Source organism: Moschus berezovskii, chromosome 24, assembly GCF_049115385.1.
Source record: "Moschus berezovskii isolate FMDL1 chromosome 24, NW_MosBer_1.0, whole genome shotgun sequence".
NCBI classification, from domain to species: Eukaryota; Metazoa; Chordata; class Mammalia; order Artiodactyla; family Moschidae; genus Moschus; species Moschus berezovskii.
This window is the reverse complement of record NC_142483.1, coordinates 22,767,431-22,794,681: the sequence shown is the minus strand read 5'-3', so window position 1 is coordinate 22,794,681 and position 27,251 is coordinate 22,767,431. Positions and strand designations below refer to the sequence as shown.

The 27,251-nt window shown below is 40.2% G+C and overlaps 1 protein-coding gene across 1 annotated transcript in view; it reads right to left on the bottom strand.

Moving 5' to 3' along the window:
- Positions 1-863: 863 nt before the first annotated feature.
- The window catches only part of SYNPR (synaptoporin), a 303,960-nt gene continuing 277,572 nt past the window's right edge, over positions 864-27,251 (bottom strand). Inside the window, exons 5-6 of the mRNA XM_055414241.2 lie at positions 6,745-6,936; positions 864-2,470 (exon numbers count right to left, since the gene is read on the bottom strand). Coding sequence (XP_055270216.1) covers positions 2,213-2,470; positions 6,745-6,936 — 450 coding nt within the window. The 3' untranslated portion in view covers positions 864-2,212. The remainder of the gene's footprint in view (positions 2,471-6,744; positions 6,937-27,251) is intronic.

Here is a 27,251-nt window from a genome sequence, read left to right as displayed (position 1 = left end):
AGGAGCCTGGCAGACTACAGTCCAAAGGGTCGCAAAGAGTTGGACACGACTGAACACAGAGACTAAATAAATTGTAAAGCAACTAAACTTCAATTAAAAAAAAAATCTCATTGTGTCCTTCCTCTGCTTAAATCCTTCAGTGCTTTCCTTTAGCTTCTTTAGGATAAAGACAGAATTCTTGATCACGGCCCCCAGGCGGGATTTCCCACTGCCTCCTACCCATCAGCAGCTATACCCCTCTCCAAGCCCCCCTCACACGTCACGCTCTCCAAATCCATCCTGCCCTGTGCCATCTGAGAGCTCTGTAAGGCTGCTCTCTGCCTGGGATACTCTGCCTTGCACCTTGTCCTCATGAAACTTGACCGTCTTGAGGCAGATTCAAGCTTCTTCGCTGTCCCCTAAGCAGCTCAAGTCCCTCTGATAAGCATTCTCGTGGCATCCTGAGCCTTTCTTTCTCACACACAGTGTAGATGGGGTGTGATTATTTTACTCTATGAGTGATTACACACTCTCTGTGTGATTATTGTAATAACACACTCTCTGTGTAATTATTTTACTCTATTTACACCCCAAACAGAGTGTAAGCTTCCTGAATTGGGGCATGCTTCTGTATTTCTATCCTATCCCCAATGCTTTGCATAGAAGAGGGTACACAGGAGGTCCTAGAATGGAATCAGTGAATGAATAGCCCTGAGCTCACAAAATAAGGACTGGACAGACTGTGCATTTACCCTTTGTTCTCTTATTGTTCAAGTCCAGCAGGTTCTACTGCTGTAATTCTCCATTTTCCAGCCAGCATTGTATGCAATAACTTTATTAAGGTCAAAGAGATATCACATACAGATTTATCCAACAGGATCCAGAAACAGTTTACAGATATCATCTAAGACACACGGTTCTTTTGGACTAAAACGTTTCCAACATCACAGATCACACAATGAGTTTATATATCGATAACAACTTTTATCTGGAGATACAGATGTTCAGCTTGCCTTCACTGTGGGGCCTTGGTGTTTCCATTGAGTTAAAACAAAGAGGCAAAAATTGACAATGCATACATCCTGCGGAATATTTAATGAGATGACAGACTGCTTCATGGAAGTCATTTTTAATTTATGGGTAACATACAAATCAGACTTTCTAAGTTGAGCCGAGACTTGAGAATTTTTAGTAATTGGATCTAGGACTTAATTAACTTTACAAATAAATAGGATTTAAACATTTAGTTGGTGGTCTAGGTTCTCCAAAATATCCTTGATAAACTAATATGTCAGCAAAATATCTTGACTGTGGTGTCTGACACCCACATCTCCATCATTCTAAGGAAACAAATCTCCACCAACACTCACAGATGTTGGGCCCACTGTTCATGGCCCATAGGATAAAAGCCACAAAACACCATAGAAAGTTACAAGAATGTAAATATTTAGCTAACTAAATAGAATAAATATCAGGCAATTACCATCTACAACACTGAATATCTACTGATTAGGGAGGAAAAAAATTCCAAACCTTACTCACAATGCATTCAGGGTTAGATAAACCCAGAGAGACAAACCTGCAAATATACAAAGCAGTGACTATATTTCTTTAAACGTCCGTTTAACAAATTCGTGATGCAAACTGGAAAATTTTCATACAGTTCAAATGTTCATTTTGTGAGAAAATGCTTTCATGCACTAAATCATATGAGCATTGATTCATCAAATTAAAAAAAAATACAGAGTAATTGTCTGAAACCAATACTTAGAGATTTCACAATCCTACAGGGCCTGCAACTAAAAAATAATAATACATGCACATTGTGATGCGCCAAATTGTCTTAGAGAAATCATTAAAACATCTTTCACATCAAAAAGCATAAGAAAATCCAATGCTATTTAATTTACTTTATGCATATTACATACTAGAGACTTTAAGCTACAAAATGGTTCCACTATCTCAACACGCATACAAAACAACCATGAAAGTATGTGTATATAACAAGGTACTCTCCAAATAGCCATCTGTAATGAATAATATATCTCCTCATGTCATCTTTAAGTACCATTTATCACGACCCAGGCCTTTCTGCTTTAATGAGGAAGACAGATCTCAGATTTACATTCAACACTCTCCACATTAATAATTGATTGAAACTCTTAAAAAATTCTCCTGTCACGGACATAGAATGGGGAGAAACGATCTTCAGAAGAATGCCAAAACTACCCTGTTACATCTGATTGGTAAAAGAAGCAGGGGCAGCAGACTGTTGGCCAAACTCATCTGAGGATGGCCCCAAACTAGCCTGCTGGTTGTACCCACTGCTCGACCCATAGCTATCTTGGTTGTACCCGCCTTGGTTGTAGCTACTGGAGTGCTTCTCCATGGGGTCTGAAAGATATCTCTGGCTCGAGGAATGCCAGCCGGTCTCCTTGAAAACAAACCAGATGTTTCCAGCCCAGAGGATAAAGTTCAAGAATCCAAAGACCTGAAGGAGGATCAAAGCAAGTGAGTGGATAGACTGGAGAGAAAGCTCAGAAAAATCTCAATTTCAGAAAAATCCTTCAAACGCAAAAGGTCACTTTTCTCCTCCATGCAGAGGTTTCTTCCAGTTTCTGGTGTGAAGTCACTGTTTCATTTAGAATATATGACTTTTCATGAAGGCTTACTATGTGTTAGGCAGACAGAGGATGAGATGGTTGGATGGCATCACTGACTCTGTGGACATGACTGTGAGCAAACTTTATGAGATAGTGAAGGACAGGGAAGCCCAGCATGCTGCAGTCCATGGGGTCACAAAGAGCTGGACACAACTTAGTGAGTGATCAACAACAACAGAAGGCCTTTATGTGTATCTATTCACTTAGTCATGGAAGGTGCTATTACACTCATATTAAAGATGTGAAAACAGGTTCAGCAAAGATAAGGAGCTTTTTTATGGCCATGTGACCTTGGATAAGACCTGTTCTATCTGACTCCACAGTCTGAGCCTCTACCTAATCCACCACTATCTCCCCAAGTAATATAAAATGGTGTAAAATATCTTTAGGGGACATGGGGTTATTTTCATTTTAATGATGGACCATTAACTTATAAGGTTACCTTCACTTTAATGCTAGAGATGCTATTTCCCATTTATTGAAATGACAGAAATAAAATGAGTCAACTTAAAAAGTATGGAGAAAGCAATGGTACAGGTGGTATGCAGACAAGCACATGTATGGTATTCAAAGTGCTTCTCTGAATAGTTGTATATTCTGTGCCTCTCACAGTCAGATGTGAATGCCCAAACAATACTCTGCAGTCCAGGTTTCAGAGAAGTATGAAATGTTTTCTCAACAACTGAATGTGAGACTTGCCTATGGAAACTCCTCTCACTCTCCAGAAGCATGTCCTTGGTGAGCCAGAGGACTAGGTGTCACTTCCCTGGGTCCTAAGTGTTTTATGGAAACTGAGCTGTTTGCTACTGTAAGAGGCCCAAAGAGAACAGTTGTTTTGCAGCCTCTTCCAAAGTGGATCAGTTGATTGCAAATTAAGCACAGCCAGTTTTAGCAGCCCCCTCTTAGAACGGACAATGAGAGTATGTGACACAAAACTGTGATAACATTAAAGTATATTGAGTCACTCCAGCAGGATGCTGACCAATCAGAATGAACTTGGGCAACAGTCACAGCTCTGGAGTGGGCTTCCAGAAGTTCCTTGCTGCATCAAAGTAATTTATCCCTTAATTGCTGGATGGTGGGACGCCACAGAGTGACCTGAGGATGGAAGTGGCTGGTTAGGGAGTCAAGATGAGGGATCTCAGAAGTTTGGAACACCAGCTCCAAGCTTCATGATTTTAGCAGTAGGTGGATCAGGGCACATTATCTGAATCTCAGCAATGGAGCCATCCCCTCCGTCTTCGGAATCTGAATGGCCTTGGCTCTGCAACTTTTTGCTTTATGACTTTGGACAAGGCAGTTAGCCTCTGAACTTCAGCATTTATAAAACTCTGTGAAATGAAGACAATTATTCCTTCCTTGGTGGATAGTTGTGAGGCTCAAACTGGGCGTGTGTAAAGCAGCTAGACGGTACTGGACACTGATCTGTAAATTATGCTTTGAATCACTTTCTAAAATATTTCCCTGAATAGTATTCATCTGACTTTTCCTGAGACATAAACTGAAGCAGGCTTTTTGATAGTGAGGCCATGTTCTTGAGGTGTCAAGATCAAAACTGAGCATCTAGGGGCTTCGCTGGCAGTCCAGTAGTTAGGACTCCCCATTTCCAGTGCTTCCACTGCAGGGGGTTGTGGGTTCGATTCCTGGTCAGGGAACGAAGATCCCAAGTGCCGTGTGGCATGGCCAAAAATGAGATAAACTGATAGCACTACTTTAAAAATATGATTGGACAGTCAAACCTTAAAAAACAAAACAAAAGACACCTCTAGACTCCTAAAAGATCTCATTGAAAATCAGTTTACCTAGACTACCTTACCTTCCTCTCACCCTCCTCCCTTCCCTCCTTCCATCCCTCTCCCCATCCCATCCTTTTTTCTTCCTTTAATGTTAACTTGAGATTTATTTAACATTGTGTGCCATGCTCTAAGCTCCTTGCTAAGGGAGATATAAAACATAAATAAAGTATTTATAGTATAATAGATGCATGATCAAAATGAATTAGGTAATCACTGACACAACTGTAATTTACACACAGGACCTTTTAACCATGTGTACAATAACTAGGGTATTTTCTCTCAAGGGGGAGATCTTGGTTAAATGATACCTCTGAAAGTATAGGTTGGTATGAGTAGAAAACACTATCGTGGAATCTTTTCAGTTATGAAGGGATGGTTCTACCCAGGACTATAATTTTATCTGTTTTCTATTCCTTGACCATTCCCTTTCCCCTGATGCTCTTCATTTCTAAAAAAGGGATGCCTGAAAAGAATCAAAAACCAGGGAATGCAGCTTTAAAGTAAGAAGTAAACAAGGCGTTGCCATGGGCCTATTTAAGGAGTGGTGATGTCTTATTATCACGTCATAGAGGCAGACATCTATCACTATTGCAATAGGTGTCTTAGTCTATTGTCATCACAGAGGTGTCACAGACTTCTTGGCTGGCACAATTTAGGGGCACGTGGGCCCTTCAATCTTTCCTTGCCATTTTGTTGCAACTGAAATCAGAGTCGGTAGTTTTATTCTAGCCTAGATGTGGGACAACAGATAGAGAGGCTGAAAGAGACAGCACATAGTATGAGAAAGAATGGGAGAGGACATTTAGATGATCTGACAAAATGTATCAAGACTGCATTGGTAGAGAAACTGTAGAAATTATGGATGATTTGTCACTTTCTGTTACTTGCAACCCAATCATTACACCTCATATAGACACGGGTACCAGAACTGGGCTACAAAGAACAGACTTTACAGATAAGGAGATTGTTTTGGTTTAGCCGGTTTAGGTGGAGTTTTCTGCCAGGAGGAACTGGAGGACACTGACATGGATAACTTGTGGATAACTTACAACAGCACCAGACCCACCCCTCCACACACATGACATGATTTGCTTTCCACCCATTATTCTTTTGGTTTTTAAGACATATGTCACATTGTTTCTCACTCAAAACTTCCAACGCCTTGTTGGAAGAGACATTAGAAGCGGGATTAAATGGACTATGGAGGATGTCATCATTTATTAAAAGAACTAACAAACATACTGAACGATTTCATCTTTGCTCTCTTAGATTCTGAGATCAGGGTTATAATAATTTTCATTAAGCACTGCCTGTAAACAAACTACAGAAGCAGTAGAATATATTTTAACGTATACCTCAAAGTATTCATCCACAGGTATGGCTAGAAATAAGTAAAAATTACTGAGAGATCATAATAATAGTTTATTTTAATGTTATTATCTTTTTACTAAGGAAAGATTCACAGTCAAATCATCAGCAGCCAACGAGCCAATCTTTTTCCCTTTTCATATGCCTTCTTAAATTCCAGAAAGCTATAGAAACATAAGTTAACCTTGAAGGAAAGATAATTATTTTTTAAAGGTTGCTAAAGAATGTCGATCCTTCACTGAACATTGCTGGCCCTTCTATTCTTTGTAACTACTACTTTTTGCTGTCATTATAGCTTCTGTCTCTCAGATATAGTTTCCTTCTTTGGAATAACATAAGTTCTTACACTCATGAAATAAGAATCCAATTTAGTGGCTCTGCTATCTGTCAGATGTCCTGTCTCCCGGTAAGAGTCATATACTTGATGATAATACTGGACTTTGTTCAACTAATATAGCTCTGCTTTTCTGAAGTTATCAAGCAACTAAACCAAGAGCATGGAGAAGATTAAAAAATTACCATAACTATTATAGGTATTTTTTATTCTCTGATTTCTATCTGTACCCTACTGTGTCTGCGTATTTTTCTCTAGACAATCAACTGGGTATATTTTATGTGTGGCTTCTATCAAATATTCCTTTTAACTTCTGGCAGACTTCAGTCTTAAAGTTCAGATTTTATATCTGCTTCTGCCTTAGAATTCTGACCTGACTGTCGAACCTGCCAGGCTCTTGTTAAGAACTCTGTAACTGGAAACATTAAAATCTATGGGTTCTGACAATAGTAAACTTAAAGGCCAAAGGATCATCTAGCCCATAGAGTGAACCATCACCTTTTCAACTGGACTCCATTCAGAGGCAAAACATTTCCCAGATGACTCCTGGGACACTTTTCTGATTCCCATGATTGGCAAACAAAGATCTGAGAGGGAAACATACCACAGAAGTGTTTAGGCTGGACATCACAGGACTGTGGACAGCCGTGCATTTGTTGGATGGCTGTTTGCAAGCTGACATCAGTAACAATACTTCTTTGGGATCTGTAGCGACCTTGACATCAGACAGTCCTTTTGCCCAAGCTGATGAACCCACCAACCACAAGAACGAAAAGACTACAGTGACGATGAAGTCCTACAGGAACAAACAGAAAGATAAAATGGGAAGAGAAAAGTGAGTGCTAGAAACAAATCAATCGGTTTGCCTTTTGAAAAATTCCAAGATTCCATAGCATTGGAACCATGTTGAAAAAGGAATAATAATTTTGGGATATTAATTTCTATTTCTAGAAAATAAATAATAATAGCAACATTTATGAATGATTACTGTGTTTCTGATGATGGGGGGGCCACTTGTCACAACCTTCCTTGTGACCCTCCCTCTCGAAAGAGAGTGGGACTGGGAGGCACTCCCAAGACTTCAGCAGATCATGTTCTAACATAAGACAGTTGTTCAGATTTACTGTATTTATGTTTGACTGCTAGAAAGATGTTGCATCCTATTTACCTAGATAACAAAACACTGACCTGGGAAGGGAAATAGTATATTTAATATAGCAACAGGCATTATTTTAAATGATAAATGCCTCAAGTAGAAAACCTGTTTCTTTCCTGTCTGAGGCCACAGTGATATCACTTACTCTGGTTAGCCTTCCCTCATGCTGTGACTGAATTACTTTCCATCAAGATCCTCAGGAGCACTTACACTCTAACGACGCTGTTGTGGATATTTGTTAGGTGTGACTTTTGGAGAGGATCCACGGCTAAGACTGAATCTTCTGAACAACTGGTCTCTTTCCACGCAGGGGTCATTGTAAACTACGTTAACTCACCAATTGACCATTACATGTTGCTTTTAGAAAACTCAGGGCCAATTCTTTCGGTTCAGTTCAGTCGCTCAGTCGTGTCCGACTCTTTGCGACCCTATGAATTGCAGCACGCCAGGCCTCCCTGTCCATCACCAACCCCCGGAGTTCACCCAAACTCACATCCATCGAGTCGGTGATGCCATCCAGCCATCTCATCCTCTGTCGTCCCCTTCTCCTCCCACCCCCAATCCCTCCCAGCATCAGTCTTTTCCAGTGAGTCAACTCTTCGCATGAGGTGGCCAAAGTATTGGAGTTTCAGCTTTAGCATCAGTCCTTCCAATGAACACCAGGACTGATCTCCTCTAGGATGGACCCACTTATAATGTGCTTTTTTTTTTTAAATAAAGCCTATTAAAAAATAGGTTTATTTTAACCCTATTCCGAACTGTGTTTTATATACCCATCTTGCCTTTTCTGTCTTCTTTCTTTCTCATTTTTAATTAATTTCATCCTGAGTTTCATATGTCCTTCTAAGTCATTTGAAGTTGTTTCTGGAAAGAGATGGGGGTATAAACAAAAAGGCAAACAAATACAGTATCTATAGCTGCTTCAAATCAAAAAGAACATTTGGAATAGAGAAACTCAAGGATTGGGGTTTGAATTAGAAGTTGGAGGAATGGTTATAAATAAATAAGCCAGACTGACTGTATCAAATATAATTTCTATTCATGTTCAATCTGGTACCTTTATTCAATTACTCCTCTATTTATTCAGACAATAATTTTTGAGTCATGTACCAGGTCTTACAAGGGTTTACAAATGTAACATATGGACTTTGCTCTCTTGAGATTACATATTTATTAGTGGTCATAGACACTGTAATTCTAAGACAGTAGCTGGCATTATGCTCATCATAAATAGAAACAGTTTTAATGGAGTATAATCGCTTTACAATGTTGTGTTAGTTTCTGCTGTACAATGAAGTGAATCAGCTATATGTATACATATATTCCGTCCCTTGTGAACCTCCTACCCCCATCTCATCCCACTAGTCTAGGTCACCACAGAGCACCAAGTTGAACTCCCTGTGCTATGCAAGAAATAGACTTTTTAAAAGGCTGTTAGGATGGGGAAATGCTCAAGAACAGAGTCATGTGAAAACTCTCAGTTGGAAATTGTAGAAAATAATAAAGTTTTTAGACTTCTGTATTAAAATAACAGTAATACTACCTAAAATTTACTGAGTATTTATCATGTGATTCTAAGTTTACATGTATTAATTCCAAGTGTACATGTATTAATTCATTTAATCCTGACAACAGACCTATGAAATAGATGCTAATTCTGTCCTCATTTTACAGTTGAGGAAACTGAGGCCCAAAAAGTTAAATAAAATTCTCAGAGTTAAGAGTTTGTAAGTGGGGGAGCCAGGATTCTAAGCCTGGCTGTCTGCTTCCATAACCTGAGAGCTTGACTTTTCATGTTTGCTTTAAGGAATACTCGTCTTTTTTTTTTTTTTTTTAATCTTCTTTCTTTACAAAAAAATTTTATTTGACTGTGCAGATTCTTAGTTGTGGTATGCGAACTTTTAGTTGCAGTGTGTGGGATCCACTTTCCTGACCTGGATGGGAGCTGGGCCCCTGCATTGGGAGCACAAGTCTTAGCCACTGGGCCACCAGAGAAGTCCCAGGAACATTTATTTTTTAATTTAAAACAAGTGCCTTAAGAAAGTTAAAAAGTAGTAATGAATCACTTTTGATATAAACTTTTTGACTGAAGTCAGGACCTATGTCCTTGGAGTTATTTTGGGGAGCTAATCCAACCCTTTCCCCCCAGTACCATTTCATAAACAGGGATCAGTATACTGTATAAAGTATCTCAATATTAATTAAAAGCTCAGAGTCTGTCTTCAGATTGACCTGGGACTGAATCCTGATGTTTTGACTTGCTTGAAGCCTGAATTTTGCCCTCTGTAAATTGGGCTAATAACAGTATCTGTCTCATTGAATGGTTGTGAGAAGTGAAAATGTGCATGTTTGCCTATTTTCCACAATAAGATGTCAGCTGCATGAGGGCAGGTAGTTTGTCTGCCTTGCCTGTTGTTGGGTCTTGGCAGAAGAGGTGTCAGCAACATTTGTTGAGAGAATGAAAGAAAGAAAGAATAAATGAACATACAAAATGGTCCCAATTTGGTTCTATAAACTTTTATAAAGGAGATTCCCAAGTGGTATGTAACCTTGTATGTTTTTAACCTATTTTATAATTACATCAAATAAAAAGATCATGGCAATGTGATCAAGGTACTGATTGATTATATATCAATAGCTCTCCCAGACAGAACTTCAGGTGCCTTATTTGTACCAGGATTTATAATTAGACCAAACAAAAAATGTCATTAGAATTGAGTTTTTCTATTAAAAATTTAAAAAGCAGCCTCAAGTCAGGTTTTCTACAACTAAGCAAAGTGTGACAACTGGGAAACTATTTCAAAATTCTAGCTCAAGTATCAATTAGCCTGAATTTTTTTGGACTTCAGGTGTAATCTAAGTTTGAAGCTACATTCAGGGAGAGATTTTGGAGCAAACCTGACCCCCACTTTCTTCCCATCTTTTAATCTAGGGGTCTCCAAACTCCAGAATCTGACACCTGATGATCTGAGGTGGAGCTGATATAATCGTAATAGAAATAAAGTGTACAATAAATGTAATGCACTTGAATCATCCCAAAACCTTCCCTGCCCCACCCCACACCACCATCCCTCCTCCCCCTCCCCATCCCTCCTCCATTCCTCCTCCATCCCTCCTCCATCCCTCCTCCCCTTCCCTCCCCCATCCTTCCTCCTCTCCCCAAGGAAAAACTATCTCCCATGAAATCAATCCTTGATGCCAGAAAGGTTGGGGACTGATGCTTTAATCTACTGAACCAGGTTCATTTTGCTCAATGCTCAGCAAGCCAAAATTCTGACAAGCCTAGGAGTGCAGCAAAGAAAAGACTTTTTTGCAAGAGAGCCAAGTGAGAAAATGGGAAAACAAATCTCACATTTGCCTGCCGGAGGGCAAGGGGTGAGATATTTATGGGATAAGGCAGCAGCAGAGTGTGTTTAGGCAAAGGGAGGGTGGGGAAAGGTGATTGAAAGAAGGTGCAAGAATCCTCGCTCTGCACAGGCATAGCTAGGCCTAAAAGGTCTCTGCGCTTGGAGTTTTTCTGGCCCACTGATGTCAAAAGGTCAACTAGCAGACACTGGTGCATACCCAGTTGAAGGTTGTGGGTTCTATTCTGTCTTCATCAGATCAGTTGGAACTAAACATAGCTGATTCCAGTTTTCTTCTGCTTGGAGGACAGGTAAGTCTTAAAATAACTGTGATTAAGAAAGGTAGGTGAAATGGACTTAATCCATGGTTTCACTCCAACTGGCCAAACCCGCCTGGAACTCCCTGTGATTCATGCAAGTCACCTCCTGGACACAGAACATGGTAGAGAGGGCAGAGGGTTCATTAAAAACTGTCCCAGACTAGTGGTTGTCTTAGCAAACTGCTGCTGTCACCTGTGTGCTGCCACGTTCAGAGTGTTTCCTGTATTCCAGGCACTCAGCTAACCACTTGCAGACATCATTAACCTTGTAGCTGAGGTCCTTAGGTTAGCCCTGCTTTCCTTAACAGGAAACCGAAGAACAGACAGGCCAAATGCTTTCCTTATAACTAGTGCCTCACTTGACTACTATGCCATACCATGAGCGTTCTTTAGTGTGTTTTAGGTAGATAGCGATCTTAGTTGATGCTCTCTAAGTTTCAGTCATTTGGTACTACCTGAACAATTCTGATTTTACGTGCATACCTCTTGTGTTATTGTTCAACATTTCATTTACAGAAAATTACCCTTTTTACATAAATAAGGTTATCTTAGAAGGAAATTATATGTGTACAATAAATGTTCAACCAACCAACTTGTTACAGAGAGAAGAAAACTGCAAACATAAAGGCTATACAGTGAAAATACTTTAAATTCTAGCTGGGGATGTTTGCACAAGGCTTTGGGAACTAGGATCTCTGTTAAAAAGGAGATTCATGAGTGTTAAAAGGATATTAAAGAAATACTAGCATGACCTAATTAGAAGGCTTAAACTAAATATGGAGCAACTTTTCACTTATCTTACTTAATGCCATGTTAATGGTCCACCTAAAATAACATTCTGTGCCAGAAGAGAGAAATGCCTCGCACTTGAGAAGTGACTTTCTTCTGATGGTGCAGGCGAGGACCCAGTTTTTACAAATGCTACACCTCGTTTATCTAACAAAGATAAAGTATGCATGAAAGAAACTCAAGACATAAATTTGTAACATTTACCGTTATCAGGATGCACATAAAAGGTATCTTCTGCTAGCTTTGCTTGTGCTATTTCCTCTCATAGAAAGGAGAGGCTGCCATTCAAAAGGTGCTTTAATATTTCCCCAAAACTCTCAATTCTGTATGTGGCCCCCATAAGACCCCAAAAAGTAGCCAGAGCAGACACTACTAGCTCCATACTGTAGATGAAGAAACTGTGGCCATGAAGGCTGAATGATGCACCCATGGTCCATTAAGTGGTTTATAAATTTTGCTCTGAGCTACTGGTCTCACTGTTCCAAAAGAACATGGACAAGCTATGTGGTTGTGTTTCTGCAGTATGTGTTAAGAATCTGCTCAATGATCCAAGAAAACAGCTTCCTCAGCAGAGGGAGCTGCCTGGCTTCATGCTGCCTGGGTGGTTTGTTTCCATTCTGTTGGTTGGGTGTGTTTTTGTTGCCCCCAGTTCTCCTAATTTACTGTTAGCAAGTTCATTTTTACCTTGAAGCTCAACATTCAGAAAACAAAGATCATGGCATCTGGTCCCATCACTTCATGGGAAATAGATGGAAAAACAGTGGAAACAGTGTCAGACTTTATTTTTTGGGGCTCCAAAATCACTGCGGATGCTGATTGCAGCCATGAAATTAAAAGACGCTTACTCCTTGGAAGGAAAGTTATGACCAACCTTGATAATATATTAAAAAGCAGAGACATTACTTTGCCAATCAAGGTCCGTCTAGTCAAGGCTATGGTTCTTCCTGTGGTCATGTATGGATGTGAGAGTTGGACTGTGAAGAAAGCTGATCGCCAAAGAATTGATGCTTTTGAACTGTGGTGCTGGAGAAGACTCTTGAGAGTCCCTTATACTGCAAGGAGATCCAACCAGTCCATTCTAAAGGAGATCAATCCTGGGTGTTCATTGGAAGGACTGATGCTAAAGCTGAAACTGCAATACACCTCATGCGACGAGTTGACTCACTGGAAAAGACTCTGATGCTGGGAAAGGTTGGGGGTGGGAGGAGAAGGGGACGACAGAGAATGAGATGGTTGGATGGCATCACCGACTCTGTGGACATGAGTTTGAGTGAACTCCGGAAGTTGGTGATGGACAGGGAGGCCTGGCGTGCTGTGGTTCATGGGGTCGCAGAGAGTTGGACATGACTGAGCGACTGAACTGAACTGAACTGAACTGAACTGAATTTAATATATTAAAGATGCTTGTCCTGGATCAGTCTGGGGAATAAAAGAGGGAATCATCTTTGGTGACAGAAAACTTGGTATTTTAGAACCAGGTAAACCTGAACTGAACTGAACTGAACTGAAACCGGTCTGGTGGCTCAGTGGTAAAGAATCGTCTTGCAACATAGGAAATGAAGGTTTGAACCCTGGGTTGGGAAGATCCCCTGGAGGAGGAAAAAGCAACTTACTCCAGCATTCCTGCCTGGAGAATCCCAAGGACAGAGGAACCTGGTGGGTTAGTCTATGGGGTTGCAAAGAGTTGGACATGACTTAGGGACTAAACAACAATCAACAACAAAAACCTATCTCCATTTCTCCCTGATGATGGCATACTGCTGCTCCACTGGATATTGGTAAACATAGTCAATTTCACACTTCTGTTAGCAAATATTCACAATATGTCAACTCCAATGACTTAATTATCTATCCTATTTCATAACTTTGCTCTTTTTACCATGGCTGACACCTACATCAAGAGTCTACACTAGAAACTGGGCAATCCAGTGAGTCAGCCTCATCCTCAGTGTAGCTGGATTCACTTTTCTAAGTCAGCTTTCAGGAGTCCCATAATGAAGCTGCGAATTAGGAAAGACAAAAATCAAACAGCATGAGAGAAGCTTCGTTCAGGGAAGTGTTTTGGACTTGTCTTTGAAGAGAAAATTGCCAAGCGGTGGGCTGAATAGGAATACCTTCTGTTCTCTCACAGGTTTATTTCATTATTTCATTTGAAACACTAATAAAATTACATCTGACTTCAGGAGAATGTCTAGTTTTTAACATGCTATGGCATAAGATGCTTGTGGCTCAATAGGTAAAGAATCCAACTTTATCATCTCCCGCCTGCAATGCAGGAGACCTGGGTTTGATCCCAGGGTTGGGAAGATCCCCTGGAGAAAGGAAAGGCTACCCACTCCAGTATTCTGGCCTGGAGAATTCCATGGACTGTATAGTCTATAGGGTTACAAACAGTCGGACAAGACTGAGCGACTTTTACTCATGGCAGAAGATCACTTGATCTACATAATCACTGAGTGATGGTGAAGATAATTATACTCATTTACAGATCCAAGGAGGTTAAATGATGGTCCAAATTGTCATAGGTAACTGAGATTTGAATTTGGGCTGCATGAAAGTCAGTAGCTTTCCATTACGCCCAGCTGTTCTGAAGTTTCGGCTACCTAATTGTGGGAACACAGATATAGCAAGAAATTACACTGTTACAAAGAAAAAAATGATTTCTCCTTCACAATTCTCTTTCTATATGGATAGTAAAGGAGAAAGTCTCAGATGGCTGCTAATACGTCTCTAATACCTATATAATAAACTTAATATCCACCTATCAAAGAAAATTGGCCCCAGGCTCAGAGCCTTCAGGCAAACAATGGTATTTGGCTGGAATACAGTACTCTTTATTTTCCATTGATTTATTTCTGGATTTATCTTCTAATTATGTCAAATAACATTAGACTTCTATATTTAGGAGTGGTACAGAGTTTTCTTCAAAAATAGATTTTATTGAAGTTAAAAAATAATTTAATTTAAAGAACAACAGTAAATAACTTGTGGCTCACATGACAGAAGCGGGGCAGAGAATGCCTTAGGTTTTGAAAGAACTGCATGGCCCCATCCTGGGCTGGAAACACCGAGATTCTAACCCAGTGCTGTCTCATAGAAATAGAACGTGAGTCAGAGTTGGGAGTCACATGTGTAATTTTATGTTTAAAAGTGACCACTTTTTTTTAAAAAAAAGCAAAAAGAGATTGGTGCAATTATAGTAGTACATTATATGTATTAATATAATATAGCTCAATATTTAAAAATATTATCATTTCATATATTATAAACTTATAGATAAGACATTTTACTTTTTTTGATATTAAGTCTTTGAAATCTGGTGTGTAATGCATACCTACAGTACATCGTACTTTGGTGTCAGCCACATTTCAAGTGTTCAACAGTCAATGTGCAATGGGACAGTTTAACTCCAGTCTGCAATTAACAAGTGAAGCACATTTACATTCAGGCTCCACTGACAGTGATGTATTTTGTCTTGTTTTGGGTCACTGATGTCACAACTTTTCTTGGAACTTGAGCTTGAGATGGCACTGGAAGCCATTTTTTAGCTTAGCTTTTCAAAGGCCAGCATGCCTTTTGCATCCGTCCTGGCCTACAGGATTTCTTACATGGATTGATACGATGGACTGAAACATTGCCTCAGTGGTCTGATGGAGGGCTGAAGGCAGACCAATGACCAAAGGGGGCCTTAGGTTTTCGATACTGGCAGTCAAGGGAAGAGACGGACCACAGGAACAGCCCTGCCCAATGGGAGCTGCGTTGCAGCTTCAGTGTAGGGGCAAAGTTTGACATGAGCCCTCTATTCTCAAGACATGTGCCAAGATGGTGGCTGGTGAAATGGGATGACACAAGGAGTCCCATTTTACAGATGGGATATATTACTTAAACCCAGCTGGAAAGATGCAGAGCCAAGATTCAGACCCAAGGAGTCTGGCTCCAGAATCTGTGTTCCTAATCTATTATAAAAGCACTCTGTTGCTTTTAAAGGCCAACAATTTCATTTACTCATAATAAAAATTAAGTTGCAGTATTCATACTTATGGCTGTCATTTAGAGGGCAGTTACTATGTACCAGATACTGTGTATCCCATGTATAACTCATTTAATTCTCATAATAACACTTCAAGGTGGTTATTATTGACTCCACTTGACAAATGAGAAAACTGAGGTTCAGAGAGATCAAGTAAGTTGCTGGAGATCTCACAGTCACTAAGTTTTGCTTGCGACTATGGTTTGTTGAGCCTCAAAGTCTGTGTTTCTTACTGGAAGCTGAACCTCATTATATTCCAAACCAGCTGTGATGCGGGGCTCACCATGTGTCAGGCATGCTGCTGATGTGCTCCACATGTTTCAGCTCAGTTCAGTCTTACAACAACCTTATGAAGTAGCATCAGCTTTTCCATTTTACAGATGAGATGAAGAAGCTTAGAGAAGGTAAGTAATTAGAGGAATTGGGCCCCAAACTCAGCTCTAACTCCAAATTCAATGGATTCATTCATTTGTCCGTCATTTTACTTGTCCCTCCTTCAAATCATCTGTTCAATACTTATTATTTTCCCACTGTAGGCTGGGTTCTGTTCTAAAAATGGTGTGTGTGTGTGTGTGTGTGTGTGGCACAGTCATGGCTGACTTTTTGTGACCCTTTGGAATGTAGCCCACCAGTGGCTTACATCTTTGCCTGCTCTGCACCGTCCGGCTTGTTTTACATTACTACTGTGACAATACACTATTGCCACACTGTCAGCTAATCAGAACTGTGCAGAAAGAAAGCTGCAGAGGGTGGGGATGTTCTATTACAGAAGGTAGGTAACAGTCAATCATCTGGTTCCCTCTGTGAAGACTATGGCTTATGCTGGAGAATCAGTGGAGGATTTCATTTCTTTTTCTCTTAAGTTAAATTTGATTATGATTGACATACTGCACTTTTTCAGTCTGTTCCCAGAGAACTTTATCCATCGATTTGGAACTGTTCCCAGAGAACTTTATCCATCGATTTGGAACTTTATCCATCAGATGTAGAACTGAGGCTTCCTGCTTCTTCTTGTTTCAAACGTTTCTTATGAAAAGAAAAAATAAATAAATAAAAAGATCTCCTGCATTCCTTCCTATAGCTCAGTCATAGACAACTGATTTCAAATCTGGTTGCCAGAAGGAGGTGTTCTTGGCTGTTTGGCATTTTTGGAATGGAAACAAGGTCTTCAATAGCTTGTTGCAATGCTGTTGTAAATCATATGCTAAAAACACTCCTTACAACCTGCTCTGGTTTCCAATTGATTCAGCCTAAGCTTTTCATTACATATAGCACAAACATTTCTGAACAAGTTAACAGTAATATAAGAAAATTAACTACTGTTTTAAATAAATTACTAGAAATAATAATAACATTACTTGTAATAGATGCTATTGATCTAGTGCCTATTTTAAGTCAGGCCCCAAGCTAAGACCTTTACAAACATTATTCCACTTAATCTTTACCAAAAATTTGTGAGGTAGGTCTTAGATACAGACTTTCAGAGAAAAAAGTATCACCTAGTAGTACAGTCTGGCGAAGGCAATGACACCCCACTCCAGTACTCTTGCCTGGAGGATCGCATGGACGGAGGAGCCTGGTAGACTGCAGTCCATGGGGTCACTAGGAGTCGGACACGGCTGAGCGACTTCACTTTCACTTTTCACTTTCATGCATTGGAGAAGGAAATGGCAACCCACGCTAGTGTTCTTGCCTGGAGAATCCCAGGGATGGGGGAACCTGCTGGGCTGCCGTCTCTGGGGTCGCACAGAGTTGGACACGACTGAAGTGACTTAGCAACAGTAGCAGCAGCAGTAGTACCGTCTACAGCTTTGGAATCAGGTAGTCCTGGGTTCAAATCTCAACTCTTTCTAAGTAGCTCTGGGACCTTATTAAGCCTCAGTTTTCCCATCTGTAAAAAGGAACAATAGTGACCTATATTTTCACCGGATTTTTGTAAAGAATAAATGAGTTAATTCAATAAAATGCTTTACTCAGTACTCAACACACAGTGAGCCCTCAATGAATTTACACAAACATATTCTATATGTAATAAGTGAATATGTAGCAGTCTAGAAAAGTCAATTAATATTATCCTGTGGGTTTTGATGGTCAAATAAATCAGGTGGTTCATTCACTTATTCAACAAATCTCTAGTAAGAACTGATTAGATGCCAGGTCTCAGGAATACAATAGTTAACAAAAACAGACATCATCCTAGTATCCATTCTTTTAGAGAAAAGAAAACTTACATAACCACAGAAGAATTTGTAATTAAAAATGGTGATAATGGATTTTCAGGAAAGAGACCTGGTCTTCTTAAAACAAACAAAAATGCATGTAGGGCATTGATCGGTTTAGCGGGAGACAAGGAAAGCTACACAGACCTGGTCATATCCAGAATTCTTTCAGGTTTGTCCCTTGGGTGGTTCTCAAAGCAGACTTATGTTGAATAATAAACACACTGTGAAATGACTTATCTGGAAGGCCTATGAATTGGCATGCAGAGGACGCATTCGGCTTCTCTCTACTACCTGCTTAATCCAGGCCCAAGAAGCATGCATGTTGACACTGATCAGTACCAAGAGAGAAGCTGAAGTGTGAGGGGAAGAAGCCTGTTTATTGGGGACTCTGGGGGCCCACATGTCTGCTGAGGCTATCAACTCTCTCTCTCCCTCTAAGGAAGCCAAGCAATAAACAGAGTGAGCCCCGGGGTAAAGAAACCTGAGATAGGTCTGTTTATATATCTCAATGTTGGCAGAAGAGTAGTCCTGCCTTTCTCTTGCACTCTACAGGGTTATAAGCCTAGGGAAATAACCAGGGCTGTTACTGTTTGCTAGCTTATGCAGAAAATGACACTCTTTCCAAACAGTTGGATACTGGTTTTGACACATCTACCAATAAGAACAGAAACAAGTAAGATGCCTAAGTCTTAGGCTGCAGATGAGTCAAATGTTGAAATCAATTTAGATATCTTAAAAATAATTGGGAAAAATCACATCTGTAGAGTTAGTCAAGGACGAGTCTGGAAATTTGGAAATGATGCTTATTCAGCATCTTGCCAATTTTTTAAAAATAAATTTTTCTGTATTATTTAGCATTTCTAAAATATTTTTTGACCTGCCATTGAACTAGCTAGATGAAATCTGTCTAAGGTTTAGACAATTAACCACCAGCTTTGTTTACTTGGCAATAAACATCTGGGTACTGTAAACATTTCTGGAAAACAACAGATGTCAGGCAGCATATAGATGAAACATCTGGAGGAAACAGTATATAGGAGATATGGCGGGAGGCTAGAAGTCAAGAGCAGCCATATTTGAACTTGACCACTCACACGTACCTTGGGCTACAATGTTCTTACGTTAGAGGAACAAAACCACTCCCTCACAATTATACATGGGGCTTCCCTGGTGGCTCAGAGGGTAAAGCATCTGCCTGTGATGCGGAAGACCCAGGTTTGATCCCTGGGTCGGAAAGATCCCCTGGAGAAGGAAATGGCAACCCACTCCAGTATTATCGCCTGGAGAATCCCATGGACAGAGGAGCCTGGTGGGCTACAGTCCATGGGGTCGCAAAGAGTCGGACACGACTGAGTGACTATAATACTATTACTATGTATATACATAGATGCTTCCCAGGTGCACAGTGGTAAAGAATCTGTCTGCCAATGCAGGAAAGGCAAGAGGTGTGGGTTCGATTCCTGGGTTGGGAAGATCCCCTGGATGAAGAAATGGCTACCTATTCCAGTATTCTTGCCTGGAAAATTCTGTGGACAGAGAAGCCTGGTGGGCTGTAGTCCATGTGGTTGCAAAGAGTCGGGCAAGACTGAATGACTGAGCATGCACACACATAGATAAACAGATCCCTCTTTCTACGTGTATGCATACACATACACCCCACACACACTTTTTAAAAAACAGATAACGCACAACTACGTTTTTTCCTCCATACAATGACAAACAGTAGAGACATGAATATTTAAAATACCAGGCAATCCAGAGAAATTCCCTAATTGGTCTAAGTAAATTTAAGTTGCTCCCCCACCCTTAACCAACCTATATTTAAAAATGGATGCATTTTATAGAAAATCATTTCAAGCAAGCTACACTGAGAAACTGTGACTCTGAAAATGACAGTAGACCTTTTAGGGGCCACCTTCTGAACCCTTCAGGTTCCTCTCTGAACTCTGCTCTGTGTTCTCTTGCTATCACTTTTCTTGAAGCTGGAAAGACGTGCATACCTTCCTTCTCCAGAATTACATAATGTGAGAGTGGGAAGGAACTGCCGACGAGATAAATCCAGGCTGTCAAATACTCCTTTGAAAACATAATCCTATTATTAACTTACTATTCTTTCTACACTACTGAAATCTCCAGATAGGACATGATATGCATGGCTGGAAATAATACAGTGAACAAAACCTAATCACAGATTTAAAAGTTCTCTGGGCTTCAGTGTTTACATCTGTAACATGGAAGAGGAGTGCCTGACTTACAAGACTGGTGTGAGGGTTATAAATGCAAATGTTAATCATGGGGACTGCAGTATTTTCATTGATGCATTAACAGTTGAGATAGTGACCTTGGATAAGAGGATGTAACCTTCAAGAGATATGGCCTGATTTCATCATGGTCAATGACAGTTGACAATGAGTTCAGCAATAATGACTTGCTTTTTTTTTTACTCTATATTTTGGTGTTCTTTTAAAAATAGATTCATCCTGCTGAGGTTAAATTCACACAGCCGAAATTTTTTGTTAATACAGTCTAAACTTTGGGCCAGTGGTTCTTTGTGGGGACAGCATCAAACCGATTTGGTAACATCCAGGAATATGTGTGTGTGTAAGGGGGTACATTTCATCTGGTGACAATGCATGATTGCAAAGAACTGGGATAATTGTGTTAAGACATGTAAGGCCATCTAAAGAAGTTCTGCCTGGAGAATGAGCCACTGCTATGATTGATGGACATGTTGGTCTTTGCTACATTCTCAGAAGGCACATAATACAAGCTATTTAAATTCTGTTCATATGTTGACCTCATTCACTGGAATGTAAGTTCCTTGGGGATGGAACGATCTTAACCACCTGTGTCCCAGTGCCTAGCTGAACGTCTGGCATGGTTTCTCTTCTATATCCACTGAAGACAAGAAGAAAGGGGCTTCACATTTGGCAGAGTGAAAATCATTTGGGTTTCAAAAATCTCACAGTTCATAAATTATTTCAAAGGTATAAGAAACTCAAAACACTGGCTGCCTATAAAAAATTAAGTGACTGGAAGAAAGGGTTGGGGGTCTGTTTTTTACTATTTTTCTTTATATCTATCCTCCTGTATACCCTTTTAAATAACTTAATTTGAAAACTTTAGCATCATTTTAGAATAGGCATATTTTATTGGATTTGACCTTCGGCAACTGTGAGAAACTTTCTGTTTAGGGGAACGATTATGATTATATTTCACACTTCCCTCCCACCGACATTTTTCTTTTTTTTCTTTGCAAGTGAGCAAGCGGTGTTAGCACAGTTAGGTTCATGAAAAGAGCTGCTATTTTTCAAGCATTCCTTCTGCCTTCCTAGAATTGAAGACCTATTATTCTGTCACACATCAACCCATCTGTCAGCCTGCAACAGATGGTTAAAACGAAGAACTTCTAAAATACCAGCGAGGAAATTATCCTGCACTTCACCATCCACAGCTTAAATTCAGCCTGACTTTAGAAAATTCCTTTGCCACTTGCCTGCTCATCATACAAAATGGAAGCGAAGGAAAATATTACATTTGCATTACAAATTAGAAGCCATTTCTTCAAAAGATGGTTATTGGATTCATCGATGTTGGCTTCACTGTGTCAGTTGGAAAGAAGACAGACCTGGATTTGAGTCTTGGTCATGATGGTTCTCAGTTGCATAGCCTTTGGCTGATTATTTGCTCTTGTGGGTTTTTATTTCCTCAGCTGAAATAGTAGACAGTTAATGGCCTGTCTTAGAGAATTATTGTAAGAACTGAAAAAAGAATGGCTAATTGCTGAGACAATATCATGCACAACTAGGTACCCAATAAATCACAGGTAGTATTTTTTACCATTGGTTCTTCCTTCTGCTCTTCTCCTGTTTCCCATAAGTTTATCCCAGATTGAAGAGTCTGTGTCTCTGCCAAGCAAGATTTCAGCAGGTGCCTCAGGACAGAAGGAAGGCAAACATGAAAAAGTGGCAAGGTGTAGATGAGTCTGAGAATGTGTCTGTGTGTCTGTCTGCAATGGAACTTGTGGAAACACAGTGTTGTTTGGGGTGTGTGTGAGGAGAATGAAAAGGGAGATGCAGGGAACTGAAATGTCATTGCCTTCTGCAGGAATCCCCGTTCTTTTGTAAAACTGAGGGGACCAGGAACTTCTGCCCAAACCTTCCCCCAAAGAGTCATCATATATTTTCTTGGTTTTCGTTTCCAGTCTGGAGGAAACAAATATTTGTGATTTGTACCCTGTTGAGGCATACATAGTAGTGGATCATAACTTATGCTTCTTGCTTTATTTAGCTGATTCTACTTATTTTTGTCAGTTCTATCATATTCCCAATATGGAATTGTTAGAATGTAACACTCGAAGATTTTAGCAGTGGGAGTTTTGGGGAGGAGAGTTTCCCTTTTCCCTGGTGCTATTCTGTTCTACGTGCCAATGTGTATGAGAAAAGAGCACACAAAACTGAAAGCTCTGAGAAGCAAGATGTGTCTGGGAGCAGGGCTTCTCCACCTGAAGTGCTGTGTATCACCTGGGCATCTAGCTCAACTGCAGATTCTGGTTCAGATGGTCTGCAGTAGGTCTGAGGGTCTGTTCTTGTAACAAGCTTTCACGTGGTACCAGGGCTGCTGGTCCAGGGACAAACTTTGAGAAGGAAGATCCTAGCCTATGTGGAAATTTCCCCCACAAAAGCTTCCCAGTCCACTCCAGCATCCACTGCTCTCCACTCCTGCTCTCAAGGGCTTTCCCACACTATTTTGCACACATTGCCACCCTGTCACATTTTCATAGGTAGGTTTCATTCTCCCAGTCTGATTTTAAGATAACTTTCTTATTTTCTCTCTTCTAGCATTTATTAATTTCTATCTGGTAGGCACTGTGCTGAGTGTTAGCCTCATTCAATTCTCAGTGATAACGTAGGTACTATTATTCCCATTGGGCTTCCCAGGTGGCAAGAGTGGTAAAGAACTCACTTGCCAATGCAGGAGACATAAGAGAGACATGGGTTCAACTTGGGTCGAAGAAGACACCCTGGAGGAGGGCATGGCAACCTCCTTCATTATTCTTGTCTGGAGAATCCCAAGGACAGAGAAGCCCGGCGGGCTAAAGTCCATATGGTTGCAAAGAGTCAGATATGACTGAAGTGACTTAGCACAGCACAACACAGATTATTCCTATCAATTAGTAAGTGAGGCTATAGAGGCATAGTGAGATGAATAAATCACCCAATGTCACCCAGCAACCTTGACTCCAGAGCCTGGATCCTCAATCATTATAGCTCTGCTTAGATTATGTCTTACTGAAACTGTTGAATATATTTTTATAACTACTGCCTCACCGAGTCCAGTGTTCTTTTTAATAGATGCAAGCAGAGAGCAAAATCTATTATACAAATAAAGAAGAAATGCATATGCTTTTTTCCCCCTTTTTTCCCTCTCCAAACTGACTGCTTAATGAAACCTGTGGAGCTGAGTATCAGGGGATTAGGACTAACATTATCAGACAAAAGTCCAATAATGGGCATTCAGCTAAAACTGCACATTATTAGAATCTGGTCTTGAGCAGTTGGCTATGTGGGCACCATTTGACCTATGGTATATTAAAATCTGTTATAATGAGATCTCATTATATGCCATATTGTATCCTGTTGATGAGAGGAAGAAATGAACTATTAAAAAAGTGAAGGTTCTACATAAGATATTCTTAGTCACAAAGAGGACCCTTTGCAGACAACTGTGCAGAAATTAGCTGAAGATATAAAAATCTCACACCAGTTTGCAGAGCTGTCCCAAGTGCCACTCATAATATCATTTCTTTTTTAAAAGGAAAACCTCGTCTTCACTATTACAAAAATGAAACCAAACAGAGTCCTTTTTTTGAGCACAAAGAAAGCTGCACCCTGTTTTGGAGGTACGTATATGATGGCCGGGTTCCAGATTTCAGGAACCACCCTCATTCCATTTATACACCATGGCAAATAGTATTGAACCTAGTGGAAAACTCTTGGTAAACAAACATTTTGCAAGTACTTTGACTGATGATTTGGAGATAGTCTGAAAGGAAAATTACAGTACCTGTAAAAGTAACTATGTGCAGCTGAAGGTAAAGAGAAATCCAGGGTTTCAACACTAACTTTTAAAAATGTGGTGGAACTAATGCATATATATGGAATTTAGAAAGATGGTAACCTTAACCCTGTATACGAGACTGCAAAAGAGACATAGGTATATAGAACAGTCTTTGGGACTCTGTGGGAGAGGGTGAAGGTGGGATTGGGGAGAACGGCATTGTAGCATGTATATTATCATATGTGAAATGAATCACCAGTCCAGGTTCGACGCATGATACAGGATGCTTGGGGCTGGTGCACGGGGATGACCTGGAGGGAGGATATGAGGAAGAGGGAGGTGGGAGGGGGGTTCAAGAAAGGGAACACATGTACACCCGGGGCAGATTCGTGTCAATGTATGGCCAAAACCAACCAATATATTAATGTAAGGTAATTTGCCTCCAATAAAATAAATTTTAAAAAAATAATAAAAATAAAAATGTGGTGGAAATATGATAGTTGAATCATAACTGAAGATGGGGGTCTAAGATTTTTTTCTGTAATAAGAAAATCACCAAGAGTAGAAATAATCTTTGATAAACCTTTCAAGTCTCCCACACTGAGCAGCGTCCTTGCTGCTGTGTATGCAGAAGATTGTGGGCTTGTGTTAAAAGGACAGGAGAGAGTAGGGCTTAATTGCCATAGTTCTGAAGTCAGTTCTGGATTCTTCATGGCTGATCCACTGTGTGACTTTAGTCAAGATCCCTGAACCTTCTCAACCTCAGTTTTCTCATCTGTAAAATGGGACAATACCTATCTAGCAAAACTTTAGTGAGGATTAAAAGAGATGTCACACATGAAACACTCATCACAGGATGCCTGACTTTCTGTAGCTACTGAATAAAGATTAACTGTTAGAATTATCCCTTCCAGGTAAACTAGACACAGGTTAGAATTGTTTGACAAGGAGACCCACTTGTCAAGAATGAATTTTGGAAGTGAGATTGTGGATGCTGGATGCCAACCCACTTAACCAGAATCAGAGCCATCCATTGACTTTCAAGACTAGAGACTGATTGAGTGTTAACTAAATCTAATTAGTTTTGATACATTTTATTTTTATTTTTAGCCTGTACCACAGCATATGGGATCTTAGTTCCCCAACCAGGGATGGAACCCGTGGCCCCTGCAGTAGAAGTGCAGAGTCTTAACCACTAGACTGCCAGGGAAGTCCGTGACACCACCTGAATGAAAAGGCTTACACTGACTTCGGTTTCTCGGACGATCAGCAGCATACGCCCAGCTGAGTTCCTCCCTCAGAGATGCCTGTACTGCACCATGTGCCTGGCTTTTGTGGGTATTTCTTTCCACTTTATACTGAGAACAACCCTGCCTTTTAACTCCCCACAGGCCATGCCTGAATTAGGATTTGTAATGCTACAGGCAAAGAACAGTTATTATTTTTCTGAATCACATTATCAGTTGCCCCAGGGCACTTAATTCCATGAATCTGGGGAAGAAATGCAATCTTTCTCACAGATACTGATGTGTTTGCTAAACTACCTGCATTTTCTCAATACACATACTTTCCATGAGGCGAATATTCTCACAACTGTGAGTTCTGTCCTAAAGAGGATTTGATGAATTCGGCTCATAAAAAAGTAATGAGATAGATTTCTTTTTCTAATATTCACCACTTTCTTCATTTCTAAATACAAAATGTATGCAAGGACTAATTTCACCTGTTATTCAAGATCACCTACCTCCATTGGGTCATATAATAGTTACTTATGAATTTAATGAATGGGAAGACCTTGCAAATGAAAGTTCCTAATTCATTTTCCATAATTTTAAATGCAACAGTCCTCAACCCTACCCCATGCCAACCAGGTTTGGCATTCAAAACTAAAGAGAAATAGAGTGTTCTTCCTTACAACAACAGATAAATGCTCCATTTGTTTTTGTAGCTAGATATGAGAAAACAACCGCAAAAATAATTTTGAATAATAAAAATGAAATTACTTATTCATTTCAAATGAGAACTAGGAAAATTAACTAAAGCTAAATAATCCAGGACAATAAAAGAACCAAAAAAAAAATCAGTAAACATCATTGACTATTCACTTACTTGCCACCATGTGTAAAGTGGGTTTCTAGATCTTGGAAATACAGGAGTGGACAAAAGCAGACAAAAATACCTATCTTTGTAGAGTGTGCTTTCTTGTGGAGGAGACAATGAACAAGGTAAGTGAAGTTATGTAGTAATTTGGATAATGGTGTTATTGGAGAAGAAATAATGCAGGGAAGAAGAGAAAAAAAGGATGTGATGGGAAAGTAGATGCTGAAATTCTAGCAGGGATGGCTGAGAAAGTCTTATTAAGAAAGGAAGCTACAAGTAAAAGCCTGAAGGGAATGAGGGAACCAGGCGTGTGGACATCTGGGTAGAATCTTCTAGGCAGAGAGACAAGCAGGCACAAGGACTCAAAGAGGGGAGAAAGCCTGGTGGGTTTATCAATCTAGATAAATGAAAGCTCACACTCATTCGCTTGAAATGACTTGAACATCATTTCTTTATCTTTTCAGGGTCAGAGACCTTTTATAAGGATGTGATAACAAATGTACATATATGACTCCAGGGAAACTGGATCTGGAGGAAGGATGAGGAAGAGGAGTAGGAGATTGTGGTCACAATTTCAAAAAAAGTGACAACAGTCTCTGAAGGCTCAGTGGGTAAAGAATCCACTTGTGATGCAGGAGATGTGGGTTCAATCCCTGGGTTGGGAAGATCCCCTGGAGAAGGAAATGACAAACCACTCGAGTATTTTTGTCTGAAAAATCCTATGGACATAGAAGCCTGGCCAGCTGAAGTCCAAGGGGCACAAAAGAGGTGGACATGACCGAGAGACTAACCTAAGTCTGGATTAGGGGAGTGGCAGTTGGAGTCAAGCAAGATATAATCAGGAGAGAGAGTTAATGGAGATGGATTTGATGGGATTTGATTTGGAGGTAGAGAGAAAGTGTCATAGAAGATAGCCAGGTTTCAGGCTGGAAAGATGAGAAGTTCATTTATTGGGGATTCAACCCTGAGACTCTGATTCCAGGTTATTTCACAAATTCCACCAGCTCAGTACATTGGCTTGGTGGTCCTACCCTGCTGGACTCATTAAGTTCAGGGGTGCAGGCAAGTCAGGTTCTTGGATGGTCATTTA